Raw genomic sequence first — 27,598 nt, forward strand, 5'->3', positions numbered from 1 at the left:
AACAAGTTACCTGAAATCAGCACTCAAAAATACACCAAAAAACCCTTTATATCTTTGGATGCATCTCTTATAAATCTGTTATAAAATAGGGACAGCACTTAGCAACAAAAATAATAAAAGGAAGTACCAGCAATTTTCCAGTAGCTACAATGAGCATATTACATGCAATACACACATATAAGAATGAGTACATTTCAAATCGAAACTCCCCCTTATCTCACCCCTTCTACCTCCCCCAAAAAGGAGTGTGATTTTACATACTATCAATGCATAAGAAATCTATCATATAATTTATTGAAATTGACATAGCCTTACCTAGACCGCCTCTCGTGCACTAGAACACTGTGTGGCATCCGTCGGAAACGCATCTTCAAATAGCCACGGGGATAACGGTAAGCTTCATACAACAGTAGTTCATCATCAAGCCTGACAAGCAGGAGTGGACGGCTGCCATGATGACCTAGTGCCACTACCAAGATTTCTCTAACTATGGCGTCTACTCCTGGTGTGGATGTACCACTTGGTGATGCATTCTCTGTTGCAGTTCCAGCTGAACCACCACCTGTGACCGGAGTTGGCACTGCTCCGAGGCTGTCAGACAGCACCCGAAGGCCTTGTCCAAAATTACGTACAACGTAACTTAACCGGAAGTCAGGCAATGTGTATATCTCCAGGTTTCCATTTTCTCTCGCAAGGAAAACCCAATATGAAGGTTTAACTTCTTGAAGATATTTTTTCCACCTATAAATTAATGTGCAAATAGAGTTCTATGCAGTACAGCTGTAGTTAATCAATCACATTAGACTTACTTCTACAAAATTTATGTCGCTCGTATCATCATTACAATATCCTCATTTATTATTATTTCGTATTTATTATGAATTTTTCTTAATGCAACATGCCTTGAGATTAATTATGAAAGTATAGTTTTTCCACTTTTCTTTCTTTACAAGTCACTATCTAAAGGCAAGTAAATTTATTGTACTTCCTTCTTCAGAAGGAATACAAGTTTTTGATATACTGCCATTTAAACATTTTATTGTTTGGGTGGTTAACTGACAGATACCACATTCAATTTCAGCTCTTTCCTGGAAGAGAAAATTTGTTAGACACAAACTTTTCAATTCTACAGGGATGCACACAATGGATGGTGTTGTTCTGAACAACTAGTTGCACTGTCACTTATGAATCAGTTCCGCTTGATTTTACTTTGCGGAGTATGATCTTGTTAGTTAAAAAAGACTTTTTTGTGTAATTTTTGTCAAATGTGTGAACAAGTTAGTTGATGAACTGACTCTTTTCCTCCCCATGGCACTCTGTATAAAATCTCAAAGAGGCCCACAAAAATGGAATGGGAAAAAAATTCATTGTAGCAACCATGGTACAGAAAAGGTATCCAAGAATATAAATAGTGACTGCAGGAAAAAAGAGCTTTTTGAACAGAGATAAATTTAATTAGAACAATTAGTTGTTCTTTCAGACTCTTAGGGCCTCCGACAAGGGGACGGCTTCAGACACGGCCAACCGATTCGGCTCAGATTTGGCAGGTCGCTTGTGTACAACCTAAAACAAAGGAATCTAAGATATTTTGGGTCAACACCCCCGTGTTTTTGAGAAAATCACCCCTAAAGGTTATGATGAGCAATCAACTCAAAATTGGCGGGATCGATAGATAACTGTAAATAGAGCATTTTTCATCATACTTTTCCAGAAATCGAAGAAAGCAACGTTTACAAGTGCCACTTCTGTACTCACACGGTAAACACTTTTCGCCGACAGCACTGATAGCACAATGGCCAAGGTAACTGGCTTGGAATCAGAGAACCCGGATTCGAATCGCGAAGAAACCTAGCGGATGTTCTTTTTTTGTTTATATTTTTCCATATCTCAATTGATACGGATAGAAGGGTTAATAAGGTAAGTAAATCAATAAGGAATGATAATAATAAGGTAGGCAAATAAATTTCTCAAACCTCTTGAGATAGTACACAACTAAAATGTTATTCAAGGTCACTTTACAACAGCTCTTCCAGTCACTGTTACGTGTCCTCACTTTTCTTCGAACAACTAGATGGATAGTACTTGTCATATAAACATTCAAAACAAATATACTCACGGCACCAAGAACATCTAATGAATGCAGTCTTCTGACAGCTACACTGTCCCTTCCGAAGAGTCGGCGGAAAACAAACATGGTTTGCATTTAAAAATATGTCTTTTTTGGGAATTAATTTTGATGCATACCACGCATACGATATCACTGCCAGAAAAATCGGTGCTGAAAGTTGGTTATGAATTATGCTGTGAATAGTTATGGCATCCGTGTGGTTGTGCAATTCCCACTGGTTTTCCAGAAGCACACTGCAATTCTGAAGCCTGGAAATAAAGTTTTTAACCCAGAAAAAGAAATAAACATCACATGGCTAGTACACATGCGTGCAGTTTGGCGGTATTACTTTTAACTGTGCAAGTCGGCTGACCCTCGCCATCTATAAACATTGTGTCATATATTGTAGTATTAATTTGTCCACTCCATAAATCGCATTAGTCAGTTTCCCGGATCTGGAGCAGGTAATGTAAACTTTTTTCAACGAGTCAGTTAAACAATTGACCTCTTCTATACTACTGGCCATTAAAATTGCTACACCACGAAGATGAAGTGCTACAGAAGCGAAATTTAACCGACAGGAAGTAGATGCTGTGATATGCAAATGATTAGCTTTTCAGAGCATTCACGCAAGGCTGGCGCCGGTGGCAACACCTACAACGTGCTAACGTGAGGAAAGTTTCCAACCGATTTCTCATACACAAACAGCAGTTGACGACATTGCCTGGTAAAACGTTGTTGTGATGCCTCGTGTAAGGAGGAGAAATGTGTACCATCACATTTCCAATTTGATAGAGGTCAGATTGTAGCGTATCGTGATTGCGATTTATCGTATCACGTCATTGCTGCTCGCGTTGGTTGAGTTTCAACAACTGTTAGCAGAATATGGAATTGGTGGGTTGAGGAAGGTAATACGGATCGCCTTGCTGGATCCCAATGGCCTCGTATCACTAGCAATCGAGCTGACAGGCATCTTATTCGCATGGCTGTAACAGATCGTGCAGCCACGTCTAGATCCCTGAGTCAACAGATGGGGACGTATGCAAGACAACAGTCATCTGCACAAACAGTTCGACAACGTTTGCAACAGCATGGACTATCAGCTCGGAGACCATGGCTGCAGTTACCCTTGACGCTGCATCACAGACAGGAGTGCCTGCGATGCTGTACTCAACGACAAACCTGGGTGCACGAATGGCAAAATGTCATTTTTTCGGATGAATCCAGGTTCTGTTTACAGCATCATGATGGTCGCATCCGTGTTTGGCGACATCGTGGTGAACGCAAATTGGAAGCGTGTACTCATCATCACCATACTGGCGTATCACCCAGCGTGATGGTATGGTGTGCCATTGGTTACACGTCTTGGTCACCTCTTGTTCGCATTGATGGCATTTTGAACAGTGGACGTTACATTTCAGATGTGTTACGATACGTGGCTCTACCCTTCATTCGATCCCTGCGAAACCCTACATTTCAGCAGGATAATGCACGACCACATGTTGCAGGTCCTGTACGGGCCTTTCTGGATTAAGAAAATGTTCGACTGCTGCCCTGGCCAGCACATTCTCCAGATCTCTCACCATTTGAAAACGTCTGGTCAACGGCAGCCGAGCAACTGGCTCGTCACAATACGCCAGTCACTATTCTTGATGAACTGTGGTATCCTGTTGAAGCGGCATCCAAGCTCCATCTGACTCAATGCCCAAGCGTATCAAGGCCGTTATTACGGCCAGAGGAGGTTGTTCTGGGTACTGATTTATCAGGATCTATCCACCCAAATTGCGTGAAAATGTAATCACATGTCAGTTCTAGACTAATATATCTGTCCAATGAACATTTCTGCATTTCTTCTTGGTGTAGCAATTTTAATGGCCAGTAGTGTATAACCCGAGGACCAAATGTAACTTTAACCCTTTTAGTGCCAAATACGATCTGATCGTGATCCAGATTTTCAGCGAAAAATGCCAGTAACGATCTGATCGTGATGCCTTTCTCATTCATTTTTTCCGCACTTGAAGGCAAAGTTGTTAGTATTTCCTAGCGAATGAGAAAGGCATCACGATCAGATCGTTACTGGCATTTTTCGCCGAAAATCTGGATCACGATCAGATCATATTTGGCACTAAAAGGGTTAGTTTCTTGTAAACACAGGAAAACCTTAGGCAACACTTTTCCAATGGCTGTGATGACATATTGCGCCATGCACAAATGTGTTAGTTTGTTTTTACTACCAACTGTGATTAGGGTTCATTTTTCTCCCTTATGCAATAATGTGCGTCAAATGTTCAGCTGATACCCGCATCCTGTTTGATCGGTGTTGATCACGTAATCATGATTAAAACCAGTCATAAGTAACGCCATTTGCGTGCTGAAGAGAGCTGCCACTATCTGTATATCTACTAAATTTTGTACCTCCTTACAAGATATGTAGTTAGTGATGTGCTGTTGACAAATTTGATGCTCAGATTTGAAATTTCTTGCCCAAGATAATGATGCAGCAAACGTAAAATCCTTGTTCGTCGTATATTGAAGTGCTGCACCTGCAGCCCACTCCTGATTTATTCTCATTATTACAATCTCGCTACAACGAGATTCGACAAATCGGTCGTATGTCCACTTATTTATTGTCTGGTATTTGTCGTATCTTGTCCCTCCTTTAACGATATCATTTTCCCACAATTTCAAGTCCTTCTCCCTTTTCAGGGCTGTTGTTGCTCCATTCTTTTGCAGTGTTTGTAAGTTCCAATTTGGGTGATTCCTGGCTAGCACTACCGCCTTTACTTTTACTTCAAAGGGTATAGCGCCGTAGTTCAATCGTTTAGTAACCGGTTCGTAATACTCATTGGAAACAGATGAAACACATATTCCCAGTGAGGCGGAGATTTCCAAAGTGTTATGACCATTTTGCGATTCACTAGTCAGGATATCTTCCACTGAATCACCTTCTGCTTCATCTTCATGGTATAGTACTTCAGTATCAACAAAAGTTATTTTGTTCATCAGCTTCAAAAATTGCTCGACGATAGCTGCTCCTATCAATCTGGAATGCTGAGAAACAGAACTGCCTGCTTCTGGTAGTGCACTGATAATGCATCTGTCTTGCAACAATTTTACAAACCAAAACACAGCGTCGGTAACTTCCCGCTTGCCATCGTCTGTGACAGGCTCCCAACTATATACTACAGTGCTAATCGAACGGTGTACACCCTCCACTATTCAGATTATGCACCTGAAAGATATGCCACAACAAACAATAACTAGTTACTATGCCATAAACAGACGAGCTAATTACTGCAAACTACATACAGTACTCGTCATATGTTACTTACAGAAGAACACTGTATTCATTCACAAAACGTATTTCATCCAGGCGCATTAATGACTCATTAATGACTCATGTACTCATGAGGTTAGCGGCAGCCTAATGACGGAAAACAACTCATTCCAATTGACTTCTATAAGACTCGTGCTGGACACTTTCACACTTCCAAGTTCACAAATATGATATGACGAAGAGGCAACCAGGACAACATAACTCTCACCCGTGCATTCTGCCCCGTGCCTAGCTGTAAACAAGTGTCGCATGGTTGGTTATCTGTGATCCCTCGTGAGGAATTCGCAGCACTCTTACTCGGAGTGTCACTCATGTGACAAGGCTTAAAAGTTTAATACTTTACTAACTCATGGCGTTTGGGAAAGTAGTTTGCCTACCTTATTAATATCATTCCTTATTGATTTACTTGCCTTATTAACCCTCCTATCCCTATCAATTGAGATATGGAAAAATACAAACGAAAAGAATAATATCTGCTAGGTTTCTTCGAGATTCGAAATCGGCTTTTCCGATTCCCATCAAGTTACCGTGGCCATTGCGCTATTGGCGAAAAGCGTTTACCATGTGGGTACAGAAGCGGCAATTGTAAAAGTTTCTTTCCTCAATTTCCGAAAAATTTTCGTTTGCGGACCCCATACCTATGATGAAAAATGCTGTATTTAGAATTATCTATCGATCCCTCCAATTTTGAGTCAATTGCTCGTCATAACCTTTAGGGGTGATTTTCTCAAAATTGCTGGGGTGTTGACCCAAAATATCTTAAGAGTCCTTCGTTTTAGCTTGTACACAAGCGACCTGTCAAATTTGAGCCGAATCAGTTGGCCGTGTCTGAGGCCATCCCCTTACGAGTTGGAATGAAATTTTCAATGTTCATGAAGAATAATTTATTAATCTCCGAGTTACAAACTTTAGTACGCTACTGACAAAAGAAACAAAAGAACTCAATGAATACCATTTTTCCATAAACACATAAAACTACTATCCAATATTCAGCTTCTCTGGCACGTCACCAACCTCTTCAGAAAGGACACCCTCAAACCCCCTACCTGAATCACACATTTGGTTATCACGACAATCATCCAACTCCGATGATGAGTAGTCACTTGGCCAGGGCTGCATAAATTCAGCACATGTTGTGGTTGCCCTGGACTCTTGTGGTTATCACCTTCTCAATAAACATCATAGGTATCATTAGTTTTAGCTTTTGTAACTCAATAGGGACCTATGTCCTTGGCCTTCAGCTTCAGTGCTGGTCCAGCTTGTGTTCATTGTACTGCCACCAGATCACCAACTATGTACATCGAGGCTTTCTTCTGATGTCTGTTGAAACTTGCATGATTTTCTTCTTGTATCTTGCTGATCTGTAGCTCAGCAGCTTCCTTCTGTTTACTGTCTCTTTCTTCAAATGAATTAATAATTTTTTCTTCTTACAATTTTATGATGTGAAGATCAGTCTGTATGCATCTTAGCTCGTACCAAAAATTCAAATGGTATTTTCCCAATACTTCTGTTGTATGTTGAATTCATGGTATGATGAACTGATGGGAGCGCCTTTTACCACTCTTTAGGCCTATCAATACTAAGCTTCGCAATGATTTTAGCCAAAGCAGAATTGATCCTCCCAACCTGTCCACTTGCTCTTGGGAGTCCAGTCATTAATGAAATGTGTTCAGTTTCTTCTGTAATGCAGTACTCCTTGAAAACTTGAGAAGTAAAGCAAGTTCCGCTATCAGTAATTATTTGGACTGGATTTCCAAAATTAGTTTTCTGTAATTAATTCCATCTGTTGATTTTGTAGCCTTTACATGATACAGCCAGATAACCTCTGTAAATGCTTCAATAATACTTACAATGTGGCTGTACCTTTGAAGTGGTCCAATATGATACATGTGATGAGTATATAATGGCACATTTTCTTTGTATAAGCGATGAAGGAAATCTTTCATCTTTCCTGATTTCTTAATCACAATTCAACATCTTACATCATTTGAGGTCACTCTTTTCACCTTCTTAGTCAAATCTGGTGTATAATAATCTTGTTTTAATTCCTCCTCAGTTCACTTAACTGCATAATGACCTTTCTCATGCATAAGTTTGATGCCCAACCTACCAGAGATGGTGGTCATGTGTGCATGATGTGTGCTTGCTTGAATGAATGAATGGTGTGTGTTTCTCTTTTTCTGACAAAGGGTGTGGTCGAAAGCTGATGTGTGTCTTTTAATTGTGCCTGTCTGCAACTTAACGTGTCACATTTAAGGTAACAGCAATCTATTTTTTCCTCTATTTTTGTCATTTAATTTCTATATATTTTTAACCCAATAGCAGTAGTGTTCTCTTTATCCAGTTTTTGTGTGTTAGACACTACACTGACAGACCATGGACTTAATTATTTTACATTTTAAAATTCTGCGTTGAGGAAATATCCTCAAACTCACATACCACCATCACAATCTCAAACATTAGCAAGCAAGTTATAATAGAAAGTGGCATATGACAGAAATTTGTTGCATATAGTTCTACATAAATCTTTTCTTACCACAGAGTATCCTTCTCACCAGCTGTACCTCCCAAGTGATTTTGTTTTTCTTGAGTAGTACTTTTGTCAAATAATGGTGTATCACTCTCACCATACAGCATTTCATCTTCATCATCCACTTCCCTGAAACAAGTGTTTACTAATATAAAAGTGGTGTAATTGCAGTTATGCTATCTATGAAACACTAAGAAATACACAGGTGCTAAGAAGCAAGAAAGTATACTAGAAATTAAAAACCGTAATATTTCATCACTGTTCTGAATTTGAAAGTTTGGTAGATAAACAGAGACCACCTTTCACTATAAGAACAATATTTTATAAACAAAAGACTATCCATATAATAATTTTGAAACCAAAGTGGTTCCACCCATTTTATCTATTTAACAATTAAAATTAGGAAAACTGCCAACTGGTGTTATGAGACACTTTCACTGAACTACAACATAGGATCTTGTAAGCCATACGAAACCAACTGGGTAGACAATCAGAAACTGACATTATTAATGTGATGTACATTGCAGAAAAAAAACCTTTTGTCACCATATACAACAAAACATACTGAATTCTAATAAACAACTTTGCACAGTCAGGTATTTTCAACATTACTGATATATAGCACACATATTAGTGGTTGGTCAGTTTACAACAGGAACTCACATTTCCTCATGCAGTGCACATTATTTCCAAGACAGTCCATAGGTACACTGCCACAGCCAGCAATACAATCACTATGATACATTTTCTGCCATCATAATAGGGCAATGAAGTCTTTGTAAGATTACATGATTGAAATTATTTAAATTCACACAGAAAACTCCACCTTGAGAGATTTATATTTCTTCCTCATAAATATCACCATGCCGCAGATAATGGCATTAATTCTTCTTTTATAGTAATTTGTTTTGCCATTTACAGTCACTTATTTCACCCATATCACCCATCGCTGACAAAGGAAATTAACACCATGTGACTTTCAGCATGGACCAGCTCTTCACTATGCCAACATGACAAAATTTAATTGCTCTGAACTCTCTGATTCAAATTAATGTTTTAGTTTTATTTTGGCCGTAACTGATTTACCTGATGGTTAAATACAAACCTGAACAAAAGTCTCACTCTATCTATAAAAGTTCTCCAGTTTGTTAGTCACGTACCTTAAAAGCGGTTTCCCACTCAGGAAATTATCATCTACAACACAGTCACAAAAAACGACCCTTCCTAGTTAACAGTCCCAGCCCCGGCTTCTTATTTAACCTTCCAATTCCAGCACATCTCCCACCCAAACCCAAACATAACCCTAATCAAATTATAACATGTCACAACCTTGTTGTCCAATCTGCCCTTAACCTCTCATCCAGATTCCTCTCCAATTCTGAAACACGAGTTCTTTCCAAAGGCCTAATCTTCAGTCCCACACCCAAATTCAATCACACAGTACTACTCAAAGATCTTCTCTCATTCAACTATAACATCAACTGGAAGTACCACTTCACTACCCAATCCCAACCCACAAACCATAGGTGTTAGCATCAAACCTTGCTTAGAACAATTCTAACACAAATCACAAAGGGATCCTCCTCATGTTCCCCAAAACCATTCTGTCTAGGCTTTCTAGAAATTCCTCACTTCCAACACTGCCTCTCAAATCCTTCCCGAAAAACATCATCAGAACTCCGAACCTTACTCAAGCTGCATCCTGAGCCATCTGTGACCTGAAGGCAAGATGTTTTATCAACATTCTTCATGTGGACAAATGCTCCACTACTGTGTTACTTGAATGTGAGAAGTGACAGAGGGGCATTGTCAGCTCTCTGACAGTTCAACATGGAAATCTATCCCTAACAACCCTATTCCTTGGATACAGACTGAGCTACATAAAATTCTTAAAACTCTAGCCCCCTCACAAGTGCTCACAATTGTTTCTTTCATCTTCCCTTCAAACTACTTCCAAAAATACATGAAACAGCCATCTTGTCAGACCCATAGTAGCTGGTTTCAATGCCCTCACCAAATGCATATTAGCTCTGGTTGACCAGCACAAACAACTCACCACACAAAGCTTCCCATAAAAGACACCAACTGCTTTCTTGAACATCTCAAATCCACTCCAACCCATCTTCTATATGAAACCCTACTTGTAACTAGAGGTGCAACCTCATCACAAACAAAAACACATACATACACACACACACACACACACACACACACACACACACACACACACAAGCTGGACAACCTGGCCTGCTACAGATTTATTTAATGACATCTTCATGATGATGGACTACTTCACTTTCTGTAACAAGTTAATTCACTTTAATCTAAAGCAACTTCCTTTGGTTTTAACCTTCACCTCACTGAATCCCACACTCAAACCACAGTCCACATAAAATCAACCAATAAGCAAAAACACCTACACTTTGACAGCTACCACCCCCTTCCACATAAATAACTTCCTTCTCTATGGCCTAGGCAGCCACAGTAAACATATCTGTTCCACCACTGAATCCCTCAACACCTAAACCAACCATGTTTGTCAGGCTTTTCTCTCCCATAGCTACCCCACAGAGCTTATCCACAAACAGATCTCCTGGGCAATATACTACTCACCATCTGACTAATACAGTTCTCACTTCCTGAAAGAACTCAGATGATGTCCCATTGCCACCAGTACCATCCAAGCCTTGAATGCCTCAAAACATTACTCCACCGAGTCTAAGTTTTTTAGATAAGCCCTGAAATAAGATCCTCTCTTCCTGATAGCCTACTCGGATCACCCACTGTCTTTTCCTGTTGCCCTCCTAACAGCCACTACATTCTCATCAAACAATATGATATTTCCAAATCATTACTCTTAGCCCAATGTTCCTACTCCTGTTATCATCTTCACTGTAAAACCTGCCCCACTATCACCTCCCTAGTAAATCCAATAATATAAGATGCAGAGCAACTGGCGACAACCAAGCCTTTTTTATGTCTGCTAACTTGTGTTCACTGCACAGCGTTTTATATAGGAATGACCACCACCAACTGGCCAAGTGCACAAATGGGCATACAAGAATTGTCTGCCTACGGGACACCTAGTACTCAGTTGACTGAACATCGTCAGCACAGCGCAAAGGACCCAAATGCCTCCTACATACCTGTGTCAATGAATCCTCCTCTATTTCTTCACTGTACTTCTCATTATTTTTTTATTGTTTCATTCAATTATTTGCTTCTTGCTTTCGCTTTTTAATTTTTATTCTCCTACCGGCCCTTTTCACTTCTTCCCTCCGACCTAATTCTGAATTGCACTGTTCATTTCTCTTCCTTTTAATCTGTCTTCACTTCTCCCTCTGTCCTTGAGAGATGATGAACACTGGTAAAGTTAACACCATAAAGAGAAAGAGGCGTTAAACAAGGAGAATAGTCTCTGACTACTGGATGGATGTGCAGCAAATAATAACAGTTAGTAAACAATGCAAGAAATGATCGTCATTGCAAGAAACGATGGTCATAAGGTACACTATAAAGATAACTGAACAAGGCAAATAAGACAAGAAAATGACAGAAGAAGATCACTGAATAAAGAAAATGGCGGGCAAATAAGAAAAAGCAATCACAAAATGAGGAAAAACCTGTATCAAACAAATAAATAAGATTGGCAAACAAACATGTTTGTGCCAAGCAAGGCTGTGACATACAGGAAATAGACACGTTAGTAAATTCCCATTGACTAAAGTAAGATTAAAGTCTAACATCTCATTGAAACCACAGTCAACAGAGTTGGAACACGAGCGCAGATTACAGAAGGAAGAGGAAGGAAATCACTTGTGCTTTATGCAATTTAGGCAAAACATAAAAAAAATAAACCTGGTTGCCCAGATGGACATGAAGTTACTAAATAGATCAAAATCAGCTACACAGATGGTAAGTGGTCTTATTAGCATTGAAATGGAGGTTGGTACAAAGAAGAGTTGGGGAAGATTATAATATGTTCATCTTTTCAGTCACTGTATGAACACCATAACAGCAGATATTAAAACAGTTAATATGGAATAGAAAATCAAAGTCACTCAACTAATGAAATGTGGCTGGGCCTAATGTGGTAATTATGCAAACATTTTTAATATCATTTCTTGTCTATTTGAGATAAACTGAATTAAAATTTTTCCCCAAAAACAGTAAAAAAGATTTCTTGCTGAGGGAGTTTTGAAAGGAGCAATTGGAAACGAAGATATTAAAGACAAATAGCACAGAAATGAAAACAAATCTTCTGCTGAACTATGGCTCACACATGCCCGAGGGGGTGGTGGTCCAGCCTGATCTTGACCTCGCTGACCCAATATTGTCACCTAGTGCACTGACCAGTTGGCAGGCAATTACATCTGGTGTCAGAAGTGTTACTGTGTGGCACCATTGTGTCTGACAGAAGCAGTGGTCCAACAGTACAACTTAAGCAGCAGCTGCAGGTCTGCAGTACTATGTGGGAGAGGCTCTTGTTATTTTTGTTTTGGGCTGTTTTGTTCCTTTTGTTTATGACCACAGCAACGCATCGTGACTGTGTTTGTTAACTCACATGAGCATGCCGATGTCTTAGTTTCACGGTAACTATAGAGAGGTATACTTGCAACCAGCGAGACGCTCATAATGTAATTTGGCTGGGCACAAGTTGCCACATTTGCAAGCAGTGTGTAGTGATTCGAGAGTTTACACATAAATTCTGGAACCACTCAACCTTCTGCCACCTCTAGAGACTCTTACTTAATTTTGGTGTTAGACTTGCTAGAAGCAAGACCTGTCTTTGAATTTCCGGTTGTTATTAAACCAACCACATTGTAATTATATTTAATAGTATCTAATGGTTAACGATGCAGTTGACTTGCAAGAGTTTGTATGCTTATGTGAAACTTGTGGAAATTAAAATATACCTGAACTGAACTGAAATTATGAAGGTACCGGGTTATTTCAAGGGGGAGAGAGAGTCTTTTCTTAGTTCCTCTAACCATCATTATTTCTTCGGAGCAGAAGTTGTGGAGATCGACAAAGCCGCGTATCCAGAGAAGAGGATCGGTTAAACGTTTCAAGTAAGTCAACTGTTGTAAGAGAAGTGTGAAGTTCGCAATCCAGTTTTGCAACGCTTCTCTTGTCGTCGAAACCATTAGAAGTGGTTAGCCACAAGGTGCAAAAGTGTTCTAAATATTGTTGGTCTCTTGTACAACGCATGACCTAGTGTACTTTGTATCCAAATTGTATGTGTTATTGTGTAATTTTGCTATTGTATTGTTGAAAAGAGGTGACAAAAATTCCGGAAACATGAACAGTGACTACACACGAGGCAACTGAGGCCCTGCAGAAGCATATAACTGAATTGCCGAAAGGTAACAATGTGTTGCACAGGCAAGTAGGTAATCAGAAAACCATGGATGGACATACGCATGCTGCTAAAGCATGTACCTGCTCCTTTCATGCATTCAGTTATGGCTAACCTTGTGATTGCTTTTGCTGGTAAATCAACAGACGATTTGTCAGTATTTGTAAGTGATTTAAAGACTGCCGCGAAGCTAGGGAAATGGCCAGATGAAACATGTTTAAATACTGCCAAGCTACATTTGGTTGGGGAAGCCAAGTCTTACATCGTGTACCTTGAAGGGTTGACTTCGTAGTCTCACAAAAACCAGTGGAGAGGTTTCAGGTTGAATCCATTAAGTCAATGCTAATACCTATGAATTAACACAGAATGTGGAGTTAGAAAAGTCATTTTGTAAAAAGCTGAAAACAGAGTGTTGGATGTGTTTGTAAGAGGACTTCAAGTGGATATGTCCATGAGAATGGGGATGGAAAACCCAAAAGACTTGGTTTCTGCTGATATGGTAGCTACAAAACTTGACGAAGTGGATATCGTGACATGGTACATTTTTGCGTACAAACCGAAATATTATAGATGCAGGAACATGGGCCACATTAAGAAACAGTGTTGGCAACTCCAGTGTTATTGATGTGAGGTAGTAGGCCACTGGATGCATGAGTGTTACAGTAAAAAGCAGAAGGGACAGCATTCATTAAACACCAGTGGGAATTCCTCAACTGTCGGATGGCACTCTCAGTAATGCAGAGTACTGAAGAAGCCTTGCAATGATGGAGTGCTGCTTGATGTGCATAGATTTTTAGCAGACACAGTGACTCACGTGTCAGTAGCCAGTCTACACCTTACAGGCAGGAGGCGGCTGGGGAATCCACAATACACCAATAAGCCAAAACATCATGAACACCTGTTTAATAGCATGTTGTTCCACTTTTCAAACACAGTACAACAGGGATTCTGCTTGGTATGGATTCTAAAAGTCCCTGATAGGATTCCAAAAGCAGGTGGCATCAGATGTCCACACACCGGACAAGCAATTCCTGCAAATTACAGGGTGGTTGTTTAAGGGCCTGCAGCTGGTGCCCAATATGTGTTCCTGATTAGGCACATTTGCTGGCCAAGACATAAAAGTGAGTTCACTGTAACACCTCTAGTACTACAACATCCCTAGTACGATTCTGACCTTATAACATGGACATTTATCCTGCTGGAAAATTTCATCACTGAAGGGGGAGACTTCATGCATGAAGTGATGCACTTGGTCCACAAAATATTCACGTAGCTCACTACTGTAATGATGCCTTCAATTACCACCAAAGATCCCATGGAAGCCCAACTCAAATGTACCCCACAGACTAATTCTGCCCTCAACAGCCTGCATCTATGGCATGGTGTATGTTTTGTGCAGCCGTTCACCTGAATGATGGCTTATAAGGTCCCAACCATCAACCTAGTGTAAAAAAGAAATGAGAGTCATTCAACAGGTGACATGTTTCTATCATTCCACAGTGAAAACTCGGTGATTCTGTGCCCACTATTATCATAACTGTTGATGATGTTGTTGGGTCAACACAGGAACACATATTGGTCATGTGAAAGCTCCATGTTCAACAACGGCCTTTGAACAATGTGCTCCGAAAGACTTGGGCCTGCACCATCACTGTACTCTGTCATCAGAGCTGCCACAGATCGCTGCCTGTCCTGGATCACACAGTGGGGGATCCTCTGACCTTTACGTTTTGTGATGAGATATGGTCATCCAATACCATACGGCCTACTCATTATTACACCATCCTTCAACCACTTTCCATAGATGCTCACAACAACAGTACACCAAGAGGTGACCGGCATTGGCATTTCAGAGAGCTTTGTTTCCAGCCACAGTGCTGCAACCATGTTCCCTTCATCAAAACTCCTTATATCAGTGGATTTCAACATTTGTGGCCCACATCTTCACTACAATGAGTGCCCCCTCGTCTCTCTTCCACTTACACTCTTTCCTTAGTGAGTCAAGTGCCCATAACACCACCAGGAGGTATTCACCCTCATGGTGGGCAGTGTTCATAATGTTCTGACTCATCAGTGTATAAGTTATGTGGAGCGGGTGGGAATGATGCGGCATGATTGAGATTGACAGCGCTTAATTTCAGTAATGGAGAAGGAACTTTCAGGGGTATGTGGATGTATTGCCACAAGTTGGTGAGGGGCACTGCATGATTATGGGGCTTGCCTTCCTGAATGTACATCATGCATAAATTGACCTTATGTAGTACACTATCAAACACAGCAGAACATTGTTTCAGTTGGGAACAACCACTGCTAGTGTTACATCACTGCAAGGTTAACCTGTCATGAAGGGGGCACCAAATAGACTACTGAAACATGCAGTAAAGATCAGTTCTCATAATAAAGATTGGAGAAACACAGGAAAGTTACTCCGGATTAGTGTGGGTATCGGCCACCCAGTGGAAATGTGTATTGTGGAGCTGTTGACAGTGCAATGATGAGTAGGATGTGTTGCACTGCTTTGAGAGTAGAAGTGCAGTACCCATGAGGGAAGGAGACGGAGACAATGTGTTTCCAATGAGTATAGATAATTTTGGCGTGGACAAGGTGACTCGGCCAAAGAGAATATTAATTGCCTGTTTGGGAGACCTGAATGAGGATGATCTCGATAGATTGGAAGGTGGCCATGGCCACAAGCAAACAGTTGATATATATGCTCTTCGTGACAAAGTGAAATATTTAGTTGGAAAAGATAGGTCTGCATGGAAGCTGAGTGTTCACAGCATTAAAGCCAAAACAGTGTATGGGTTACCTTGACAATTTCATCGTATTTTTGAAGGATGTAGAAGAGCAAGTGCAGTGGCTGGAGGAAGTTTTCAAGAGGTTACACACAGCACGATTGCGCTCAGTAGCAGTAAACATGAATTCGGAGTAACTCATGTGAATTACTTACGTCATGTGATTAGTCAGGAGGATGTCAGGACTGATCCGCATTTGATTTCTGAAATCCACAATTTTGTGACAACACGGATAACAAAACACCTTCAATTGTTTCTTGGCCTCTGTAATTATTATTGGAAATTCATTAGGGGATCTGCTGAAATTGCTGAACTGCTGAATAGTTTGTTGTGCAAAGGAGCGACATTTCAGTGGTCAACTGATTGTGCAATAAGAGTTTCAAAATTTAAAACAGGAATTAACACCAAGTCCAGTATTTGTATTTCCAGATTTTAGTAAGGTATTTAACTTATTGTGTGACACAAATTATCTAGCATCTGGATGTATTATTAATTAAGATGTGGATGGTAAAGAACACATGGTGGCATATGCATCAAGGCAGCTGAATAAATCACAACAGAACTATTCTGCCATACAGAAAAAGAATTTCGCTGTTATTTACTGAGTGACATATTTCCATTGTTACTTGTATGGCAGAAAGTCTAAAGTTGCAACAGCTCACACTGCATTAAAATGATGACTGGGTCTAAAAGATCCATAGATTTGGCTGAAGTGGTAGGCTCTGAAGCTGAGTGAATCTGATTCTGAGGTGGTACGTAAACCCAAGATAAAGCATGGTAATCTCGATATTTTAAGTAAAAGCATCAGAATGTTTCAAGTGCTGGGTAGGAGCATGGCTGAGAGGCAAACGGCTCAGGCAGTTGATGCTGAGCACCGAAGCAAGTGCATGACCATGATTTAGCAGGTCGTGGCGCAACAAGAACAACTGACCAGCATGCAGCTGAGAAGTTTTGGTCGAGGACAATGAGGAGGACATGGAACAATATGTCAGGAATTGAATACCTCATGCACTCTTTTACAGAGGTTACCAGAAGTGTCCAACAGTTCTAAATCCTGGGGATGGACTTTCAGGGCCCGTTTAGTTGTATACCCACAGGTTTTAAATAACTTATTTTGTAGCAAATCAGCATTTATGATTCACAGTTACTGCAAAGAATAGATCACTCCAAATTTCACTATATATAAATTAAAATAAATGTGCAAATCGAAGTTACCCTGTCCTGTACATAATCTAATTTTGTAGTAAACTGACATAAGTGATTTAGTTCCTGTAGGAGATATTGTAACTACGATATTTTCTTACATCTAGTTTTCCCATAAAGAGCAGTATACAGTACCTACATTTATCATAAATTAACTCTATTTTTAATGTTTACTAACAACTATAATTAACCTCAAAACGTGATTATTCAACTTCTCCCGGCGTATTTCTTGCTCGAAAGTCCACGGGTGTACTGCCGGTCCATAGTGTCCAATGGGCACAATATTTCAGCGATCAGACATGTCGCCATCGTCAGGTGCACTGACGAACTGAGCTCCTGAGGGCAGGCGGGCGTCCTAAATCCCCTTCCCCCGTGACCGCTGATGCATGGCCACGAACTGCGGAGAGAACGCCTCGTGGGGGAAGGGGATTTAGGACGGTCGCCCGCCCTCAGGAGCTCAGTTCATCAGCGCACCTGACGTTGGCGACATGTCTGATCGCCGAAATATTGGGCCCATTGGACACTATGGATCGGCAGTACACCCATGGACTGTTTGAGCAACCTCAAAAAGTTTTACATACAAGTAATTTTTACCACAGGTTTTTCTGTTGCTTTAATGCAAATCTTGTTTTGTGTATTTACTTCAATTTTTACAGGGTATTAGTATTTTTTTAACTAAACAGATTAAATGATAATCAGCAGGCTTAGTTTTTAAAGTTATTTGTTCACTGTCGTGTAATAACTGCACCAGGCAAAATGCAGCCCCACTGTGAATGCTGTTCTTGAATAAAGCATCAGTTGGTTGACATTTGTAAGCAACTGGAAAACACCCTGACTACTGTCAAATGATTGGCAGCTGCTGCAAATTGATGTGTTGGAAGAGATTCTGAGAGTCATGTACCTGTAGTACTGGCACAAAAGTACCTCAAGTAGTATCCTCTCCTGTGGATCTAGTCTCCTCTGCAAAAGGTATGGAGCTGTAACTAATTGCCCACATGACTGCAAGTGGCATTTCAATGGCAGATCTAGGTGTCGTGTACAGGGTGGATGGGCACCAGGGAGGACTCAGGGTGTTATATCAATCCCCTTAACCAACAAGTCACAGGTGCTATCTTTCACTTAAACTGAAACTGAGCCAGTGGGACTCACTTAATTTGTTTTGAGAAACCTGTTTTGTTGGGTGTCAAGAGGAGGAAAACGAAAAGGGTACAGTTCTATTAACCATTACGGGTCAAACATATGGTGAATCATACTAGCCCGCAGGGAAATGGTGGCAAGGGTCTGGAAAGGGTACCAGGTGCACTCAGTGTGTATGCCTGGGCAGCTCATTCAATATGTGGAGGAGGGTATTCCAGCAGCCACTGAGGGAACAGGTTGCAACCAACTGCAAACTGTTTTGAACAGTTAGTTCAGGAGTTCACATACAATGGAAATGTCTTAGACCTTACAGCTAAAAACAGGCATTAGTACATAGATGAGGATTAGTGATCATGATGTCATTTTAACAACTATGGCTAGGAAAGTTAATAAATTACTCAAGAAGGCTAGGAAAGTGTTTCTGCTAGAAAGAGCAGATAAGTATCTCATTTGGAGAATGAATTGCAATCACTTCCTTCCAGTATGATGGAGGTATTATGGGGAAAGTTTAAACAGATTGTAAATCATGCTCTGAGCAAGTATGTGCATAGTAAGTAGATTAAGGACAAGAAAAGACCCATCTTAGTTTAACAACAAAAATAGGAAAATGCTAATGAAGCAAAGGCTGTTGCATATTCAGTTCAAAAGAGAACAGACAAATGATGACAGGCAAAGGTTAGTAGATATTCAGTGTATCTGTGAAAACAATCTATGCATGAAGCATACAACACCACTGTCATACCTTAGCAAAGAGTAAGGCTAAGAACCCAAGAAAATTCTGGAACTGTGAAGAATCACTAACCAGGTCTAGGACTTCCATCCAGTCACTCACTGACCAATTTGATGTGGCAGTTGAAGATAGAAAAACAAAAGCTGAAGTTTTAAATTGCACACTTAAAAAATCGTTCATGCAGGAGGACCACAAAACACACAGTCATTAGACCAGTGTACAAGTCTCATATGGATGATAGTAATAGGCACCCTTAGCATAAAGAAACAAATGAAAGATTTGAAAACAAATAAATTGGCAGGTCTGGATAGAATCCCAATTCAGTTTTACAAAGAGTGGTCCATGGCAGTGGTCCCTTACTTAGCTTGCATTTATCGCAAATATCTCGCCCAGTGCAAAGTCCCAAGTGACTGGAAAGAAAGTGCTGGAGACTCTTCTAATGTAAAAGTGTAAAAGAATGGACCACAAAATTACAGACCAATATCCTTAACATCAGTCTGGTTAAGAATTCTAGAACATCTGATACAGGATACAACTAACTTCCTAGAGATCGAAAAGCTTATGTCCACAAATCAGTATGATTTTGGAAAGCATCACTCATGTGAAACTCAGTTTGCCCTTTTCTCACATGATATACGGTGGACTTTGGATGGAGGGCAACAGGCAGATTCCACATTCCTGGATTTCTGAAAAGCAAGAACCCACTGAGTTGTCCTTGATGGTGAATGTTCATCAGAGAGAAGGGTATCATAAGGAGTGCTCCACTGAAGTATGATAGTACCATTCTTATTTTTTGTATACATGGGTGATCTGGTGAACAGGGTGGGCAACAATATGCTGTTGTTTGCTGGTCATGCTGTGGTGTATGAGAAGGTGTCGAAGATGGTTGGCTGTAGGATGAAACAAGATGACTTTGACAAAATTGCTAATTGGTGTGATGAATGGCACTGCTGGCTCCAAATAAGAAAATTAAGTTAATGAAGACGAGCAGCAAAAACAAACCCATAATGTTCAGGTGCAGTGTCCTGCTTAACACAGTCACAGTGTGGTTCATCTGCAAAGGAGACCACATAGAGGACACTTGCATGACCTGTACTTGATCACTGCTTGAGTGTTTGGGATCCACACCAGATCGGATTAAAGAAAGACAAGAATGCAATTAAGAAGCAGGCTGCTACATTTATCAACGATTAGTTTGAACAACACACAAGCATTACAGAGATGCTTCAAGAGATCAAATGGGAATGCCTGGAGGGAAGGTGATGTTTTTCCAAGGAACACCATTGAGAAAGTTTAGAGAACCAACATTTGAAGATGATCACAGCACTATTCTACTGCCACCAACAAATATTTGGCATACGGACCACAAAGGTAAGATAAAAGAAATTAGGGTTCTTGTGGAGGCATGTAGACAACGATTTTTCCCTCACTCTATCTGCAAGTGGAACAGGAAAGGAAACAAATAGTAGTGGTACAGGATACCCCTGTCATGCACCATATAATGGCTTGTGGTGTCCATATATATAGATGCAGATGTATATATATAGACTGTGATGCATACTGGAACAAATGAAGCCTGTTGTCTTGGCTCTGAGGTCATACTTGGACCACTGCAGTGACTGGCAGAGAAGGTTGGGAAGATCAGCCTTGCGCACTGAGTTTCAGTGAAGCTTACAATTTGCAGCATTATCCCCATAACTGATTGTGGCCCCTCGATTCTGAGTTGAGTGGAAGGACTGAATCAGAACTTCGGAGGTTCTGTCATAAGCTGGGCTGTGACTTCCTGGAGTGGCGCCATAGTGTTGAGAACTGTAGGATCTTCCTAAATGGGCCACAAGTACACTACACATCAGAGGCTGCTATCCAGGTAGCTGCTATGTGTGGGGTGCACACAACTTTCTTTCTTTCTCTCTACCTTCTTCTTCGTCGACTCTCCATCCAATCCAGATAAAAATAGCTCCAGAAAACCTGGAAGTATCATTTTAAGATTGAAGAAATGCTTGACACAGGTGAAAGTATTAAAATCATAGTGGTTAACTGCCGAAGCATTCACAACACACTGTCACAGTTCGACATGTTCCTGAAAAGCAGTGAAGCTCTCATTATACTAGGTATAGAAAGCTGAGTGAAACCGGAAATTGGTATCAGCGAATTTTTTGGAGAAAATTTAAGTGTATATCAAAAAGAAAGGCTACTGGAAAAGGAGGTGACATATTTGTCGCAGTTGACAAGAAACCCAAATCCACTGAGGTAGAAATTGAAGCTGCATGTGAGACTGTTTGGGCAAGACTCAGTATCAGGAGTGGACATTGTACATGGCTCCTTCTATCGCTCAACAGACTTATTTCCTGATGTAATGAGAACTTTAGAGAAAAACTGAGCTCACTTGTACACAAGTTCCCCACTCATACTGTAATTGTTGGTGGAAATTTAATCATCCAAAAATCAATTCAGAAAATTACAGTTTGGTAGTGGTGGGCATGATAAGCCACCCTGTATAACAGTAATAAATGCGTTCTCTGAGGACTACCTACAACAGATAGTTTGAAACCCTACTCACAATGGAAATATATTGGATCTAATGGTAACAAACAGACATGAACTCTTCGATGATGTGTGCATAAAATCTGGTATCAGTACCCATGACACGGTCGTGGGTACCAACGGATGACGGACAACTTAAAAATAAAGATATATATGTTCAGTAAACTAGATAAAAAAAGGTAGTGTCATATCACAATGAGTGCCTCGGGCATGGACGTGTGTGATGTCCTTAGGTTAGTTGGGTTTAAGTAGTTCTAAGTTCTAGGGGACTGATGACCTCAGAAGTTAAGTCCCATAGTGCTCAGAGCCATTTGAACCATTTTTATATCTCAATGAGAAACTTCAAACTTTCGGCATACGGCAGGAGTTGACCAGACTCAGTATCAGGAGTGGACATAAAATTGTACATGGCTCCTTCTATCGGCCACCAGACTTATTTCCTGATGTAATGAAAACTTTAGAGAAAAAATGAGTTCACTTGTACACAAGTTCCCCACTCATATTGTAATTGGTGGTGGAAATTTAATCATCCAAAAATCAATTCAGAAAATTACAGTTAGATAGATATGCACTCAGTAGAACAGTTCATAATGGAAGAGATCCTCCATTGTATACAGTCACTGTAAAGAAATTCTAATGAAACAGAGATTACTGCATAATAAGTGTAAAACAAAGCATAGGACTACAGATGGAGAGATGTTGAATGAAACATGTTTAGTTGTCAGGAGAGCAATGCGTGATGCCTCCAATGACTACCACAGCAGAATATTGTCAAATGATCTTTCATAAACCCAAAGAAATTCTGGTCATATGTAAAGGCTTTTAGTGGCACCAATGTCAATGTCCTGTCCCTAGTGAATGAGACAGGTACTGAAATTGAGGGAAGCAAAGCAAAAGCTGAAACACTGAACTCCATTTTCAAATGTTCCTTTACAAAGGAAAACCCATGAGAATTGCTCCAATTTCAGCCTCATACCACTGAAAAGACAAATGAAATAAATATTACTGTCAATGGCATTGCGAAACAACTGAAATCATTAAAATTGAAGAAAGCTCCAGGACCCATTGGAATTCCTACCAGATTCTATACTGACTTTGTGGCTGAGTTAGACCCTCTTCTGACTACAATATATCACAGATCCATTGAACAAAAAAGCATGCCCAGTAGCTGGAAGAAAGCACGGGCCCCACCTATCAACAAGATGGGTAGCAGAAGTGATCCACAAAACTACCGTCCAATATCCTTGACACTTATTTGTTGTAGAATTTTAGAACCTATTCTGAGTTCAAACATAATAAGGTATCTCGAACACAATGACCCTCTCTATGCCAAACAGCATGCATTCCAAAAAACATTAATTGTTTGAAACGCAACTCTCATTTTTCTCACATGACATACTGAAAGCTTTCAATCAAGGCAGTCAGGTAGATACAGTATTTCTCGATTTCCAAAAAGCATTTGTCTCCTTACCACAACTATGCTTATTGTCAAAAGCTTGACCGACTAAGGATTTTTCGGTATGGAGGATGCAGCATGTTACCTGGGATGGAAAGTCATCATCAAATGTAGAAGTAGCTTCAGGTGTGACCCAGGGAAGTGTGTTAGGACACTTGTTGTTCATGCTGTACACTAATGATCTTGTGGACAATATTAACAGTAACCTTAGACTTTTTGCAGATGATGCAGTTACCTATAATGAAGTACTGTCCAAAAGAAGCTGCATAAATATTCAGTGAGATTTTGATAAGGTTTCAAAATGGTGCAAAGATTGTCAACTTGTTTTAAATACTGAGAAATGTAAAGTTATGCACTTCACCCAACGAAAAAACATAGTACCCTGTAAGTATAATATCAATGAGTCCAAGTTGGAATTTGCCACGTCATACAAATACTTGGGTGTAACACGTTGTAAGGATATGAAATGGAATGATCACATAGGCTCAGTTGTGTGTAAAGCAGGTGATAGATTTCAGTTTATTAGTAGAATACTGTGGAACTGATCATCAGTCTACAAAGGAGGCTGCTTACAAATCAATTGTGTGACCCATTCTAGAATATTGTCCACGTGTGTGGGAACTGTATCAAAATGGACTAACAGAGGTTATTGTGTGTAAACGGAGAAGGGTAGCACAAATGGCCACAGGTTTGTTTGACCTGTGGGAGAGTGTCACAGAGATGCTGAAGAAACTGAACAGGCAGACACATGACAAGATAGATGAAAACTATACTGAGAAAGTCTACTAACAAAGTTTCAAGAATCGGCTTTAAATGATGACTCTAGGAATATACTATAACCCCTTACTTATCACGCACATAGGGATCATGATGATAAGATTAGATTAATTGCAGCACACATACAGGCATTCCAACAATCACTATTCCCACACTCCATACATGAATTGAATGGGAAGAAACCCTAATAATTGGTACAATGCGACATAATCTCTGCCATGATGTTCACAGTGGCTTGAGGAGTGTAATGGCAGGAGAGAGTGAGTGCAACACGGTTTCAAGGATGCCAAGTCATCATGTGAATACCCATCATGACAACTGACACATCTATTTTCCGTATGAGCTGGTGTACAGCAAGAAAATGCCTTTCCCTTTTAAATATTATGTGATGTTTGAAGGACAAATAAAATATAAATTCTTGACCTGATACCAGGGACTGTATCAGACCATAGGTATTATGTCACCTGTCAATATTTATCTGTTAATACCAACAAAAACATCTATTGTTCACATGGTGTCAATGAAGCTATTTAAAGGAGATACAGATGTTTTACCGCAACCACCTGTGTCATTGTCAGTCTGACGTAATGAATTGGAAAAACAGAAGAAGAAAAAGAGGGTAAGTCAACAGGGAACACAAAGGCTATCATATACACTTAGACCACAGGAATGAACAGCATGTGAGCCTTTTCTTTTTGTTGGAGATATTGGGGTTTGATTTTTGTTTTTCTGTTATTATGAACTGTGTATTTTGGGGATTTTTTTTATATTGTTATGGACTGTGAATGGGTGATCCTGTTAGTTTTTTCTGTATATGACAAGTCATGTTCACGAGCTTTTTTAAAGAGGGACTGGGACCAACACAAACTTCTGTCTTCCAAGTGGCACATCACTGGTAGTATCCAAGACTCCAAGATGAATGTAATACTCCTGGTGATCATACACATCTTCAGGGGGGCAAGAAGCAAATGTGCTAAAGTCAACAGAGAAACTGCAAGAGTGCCAGAGAGAGAGAGAGAGAGAGAGAGAGAGAGAGAGAGAGAGAGAGAGAGTTTCAAACTGTCCAACTAGAATGGTTCAAACTGGGCAAAAAGCATGTGAGGCAGACTGTTCTTGGGAATAACAGAAGCAGCTGAGCATAAAATAAAAGTGCTGTCGCTGCAGCTGCATTTCCAGAACATACACATACACTGGACCTATTCGGCTTTTTCCTCGGAAGTGACAATGGCAAACTGTTATGAACAGAGAAGGCCAAAGCGAGAGAGTAGGATGGAATTGCAGGACAACAGGATACTAATTAAAGTTACGACATATTGTCTCTCAGCTACAGTCATTGGTACAATTATTATCAAATCGACTCAACCACTTTTGTACTAGGCAACGAAGCCATTGGATGTTTTGACAACTCAGAATTTAACATTCCTCAATGATACTTTGAACCTGGATCTCCTATGGTCAATAGACAAATTAGTCAGATCACAAAAGGGTTGAATCTCAGTAGAGCAATCACTTCAGCCTGTGCAGCTGTATCATAAAAGGTGGATATGCTCCTATTTAAAAGACTCTTATTGAAAAGTGGGGTACCAGCTGCCTCGTTCCACCTTCCTCAGCACTTTTAAAAATTTTCCCCAAAACTCGCTCTCTTTTTAAGACGCAACTCACCTCTCACCCCCATAAGCTCCCAAACTGTAACTCACTCACGCCCATTAGTACATTGCTGTATGTCACTCATACCTATCCATTCCCAATTTCCCATTCTCGCTCACTCACTCACTCCAACTAATTGTCAATCTCTCTTTGTATCTCTCTAACTGTTACTTTCTCCTGTCCACAGCCACAGTCTCCTTCATTCTGTCCTCCTACCACCACCACCACCACCACCACCACCACCACCACCACCACCACCCTCTTAATCTCTCTTACTGCTAGTGTCTCATTCCTTCCTCCCCACCACTGCTACCTCCCTCTTAATCTCTCTTACTGCTACTGTCTGATTCATTCCTTCCCACCACTGCTATCTCTTCTCATTGTCCTTATCTCTCTCCTCCTTGTTGTCACTGTCATAGACTTTGTCTCTCCTTATCACTGGCTCACACCCATTTCCACTTTCTCCTTCTCTTTATTCCTCTCCCACTGACACTGTCTCCTTCACTCTTTTTCTAGCATTGTTCTGTCACTGTCAACTATGTTCCACCGCCAATGTGCCCCTCGCTTTTTCTCACATTGCCACTGACTTTGTTGGTCTTTGTATACAACCACTGTCTACTATTTTCCAGTATTTACTGCTGTCTCCTCCTCTCTCAGCATAAAATTCCACACACATGTTCGTATGAAAAAAAATTTTGGGAAATTTTTAAAGATGCTGAGGAAGCTAGAATGAGGCAGCTGATACCCCGTTTTACAGTCAAAGTCTTTTAACCAGGAACATATCGGCTTTTTTTTGTGCTCCAATAGGTGCATTTTTCCACAGATTCTCTTCTTTCTCCAGCGAGTATGTCTCTCATATTGGGGGCGGGAGGCTGGGGGGGGGGGGGGGGGGGGGGGGGGGGCCTTATGTGAAACTGAAATAACGCAAAACTAATTTTACACCTCAGAGTGAATTTTACAAACATGAGGTTCCAAGAACCCTCCTGATGATATGGAGACACTTTAAGGTATATTACTCTGTGCTAAGTCACTTCATAAACAATGTTTTCATCTCACACCAATTTTACAAGCTTTTTTACATGTACAAGTTGGGTAACTTTGAACCTCTGTATCTCGGAAACACATAAAGATATCAAGAAAATATTCAAGGATGTTTGAGACTGGGATCTTAGAAATATATCATTAAAATTACACCCATTTACTACACAGAGCCATTGTGGAATCTGTGGCTCTGTTTTGGTACAAAAAATTTTCTTTTGATGTTTCTCGATAACAGATAGATATATTTGAGAACACGGAAAATGGCACTTCTAGATAAGTGCCTAGAGAATTTGAGCAATTTTCCGTAGTTATTTAATGTTTATATTTTGCCTCACACCTGACTTCACGTGCATATTTTATTGTACATATAAGGTAACTTTGAACATCTGTATCTTGGAAATGGACAGACACATCCAGATATGTTACTCATTGTTGAGGAGTAAAGGAGACTAACCTGATATGTGGGCTAAGTTATCAGAAAAGATTTTGCTAGTGTTTATGCCAGTGGTATTCAACCAGTGCATCATGAATGACTGCCTGGGACACCGTGGATTTGTTTTGTAATTAGTGGCAAAGAAGACAGTTGTCAGAAATTTCATTTCTGCTGTCAACCTGTGTAATTCAGAGGAATTCCACTTACATGTTGGCCGCTTGCGTAAGCAGTCATAACACCTAAGCGAACTATCGTGCATGACACTTAGCACCTGTAGTGATTATTGTGCTTTCAACCAGTTTTCATTACACTATGACTTCTTTATTAAGTTTATAAAGGCAATAAGCTATGGAAAAGTTTTTAAATTTGCAAGTGGAAACAAAAAGTGAGAATTTACCAATGATAACAAGGAAAGTGATGATGCAGACAGGAAACGCAAGTATAGAAAATGTGATGATAGTTTATTTAGATTTGGGTTCATGTGCACTGCCGTGAATAATGA

General features: G+C 40.2%; 1 protein-coding gene across 3 annotated transcripts in view; it reads right to left on the reverse strand.

Moving 5' to 3' along the window:
• The window catches only part of LOC126457766 (cleavage and polyadenylation specificity factor subunit 1), a 296,801-nt gene that overhangs the window by 104,595 nt on the left and 164,608 nt on the right, over positions 1 to 27,598 (reverse strand). For all 3 annotated transcript variants that reach the window (XM_050094330.1, XM_050094331.1, XM_050094332.1), the window contains 2 exons: positions 7,981 to 8,103; positions 316 to 741 (listed from right to left, as the gene is read on the reverse strand). In XM_050094330.1, the coding sequence (XP_049950287.1) occupies positions 316 to 741; positions 7,981 to 8,103 (549 nt within the window). The remainder of the gene's footprint in view (positions 1 to 315; positions 742 to 7,980; positions 8,104 to 27,598) is intronic.

Source organism: Schistocerca serialis, chromosome 2 (genome assembly GCF_023864345.2).
Source record: "Schistocerca serialis cubense isolate TAMUIC-IGC-003099 chromosome 2, iqSchSeri2.2, whole genome shotgun sequence".
Taxonomy (NCBI): Eukaryota; Metazoa; Arthropoda; class Insecta; order Orthoptera; family Acrididae; genus Schistocerca; species Schistocerca serialis.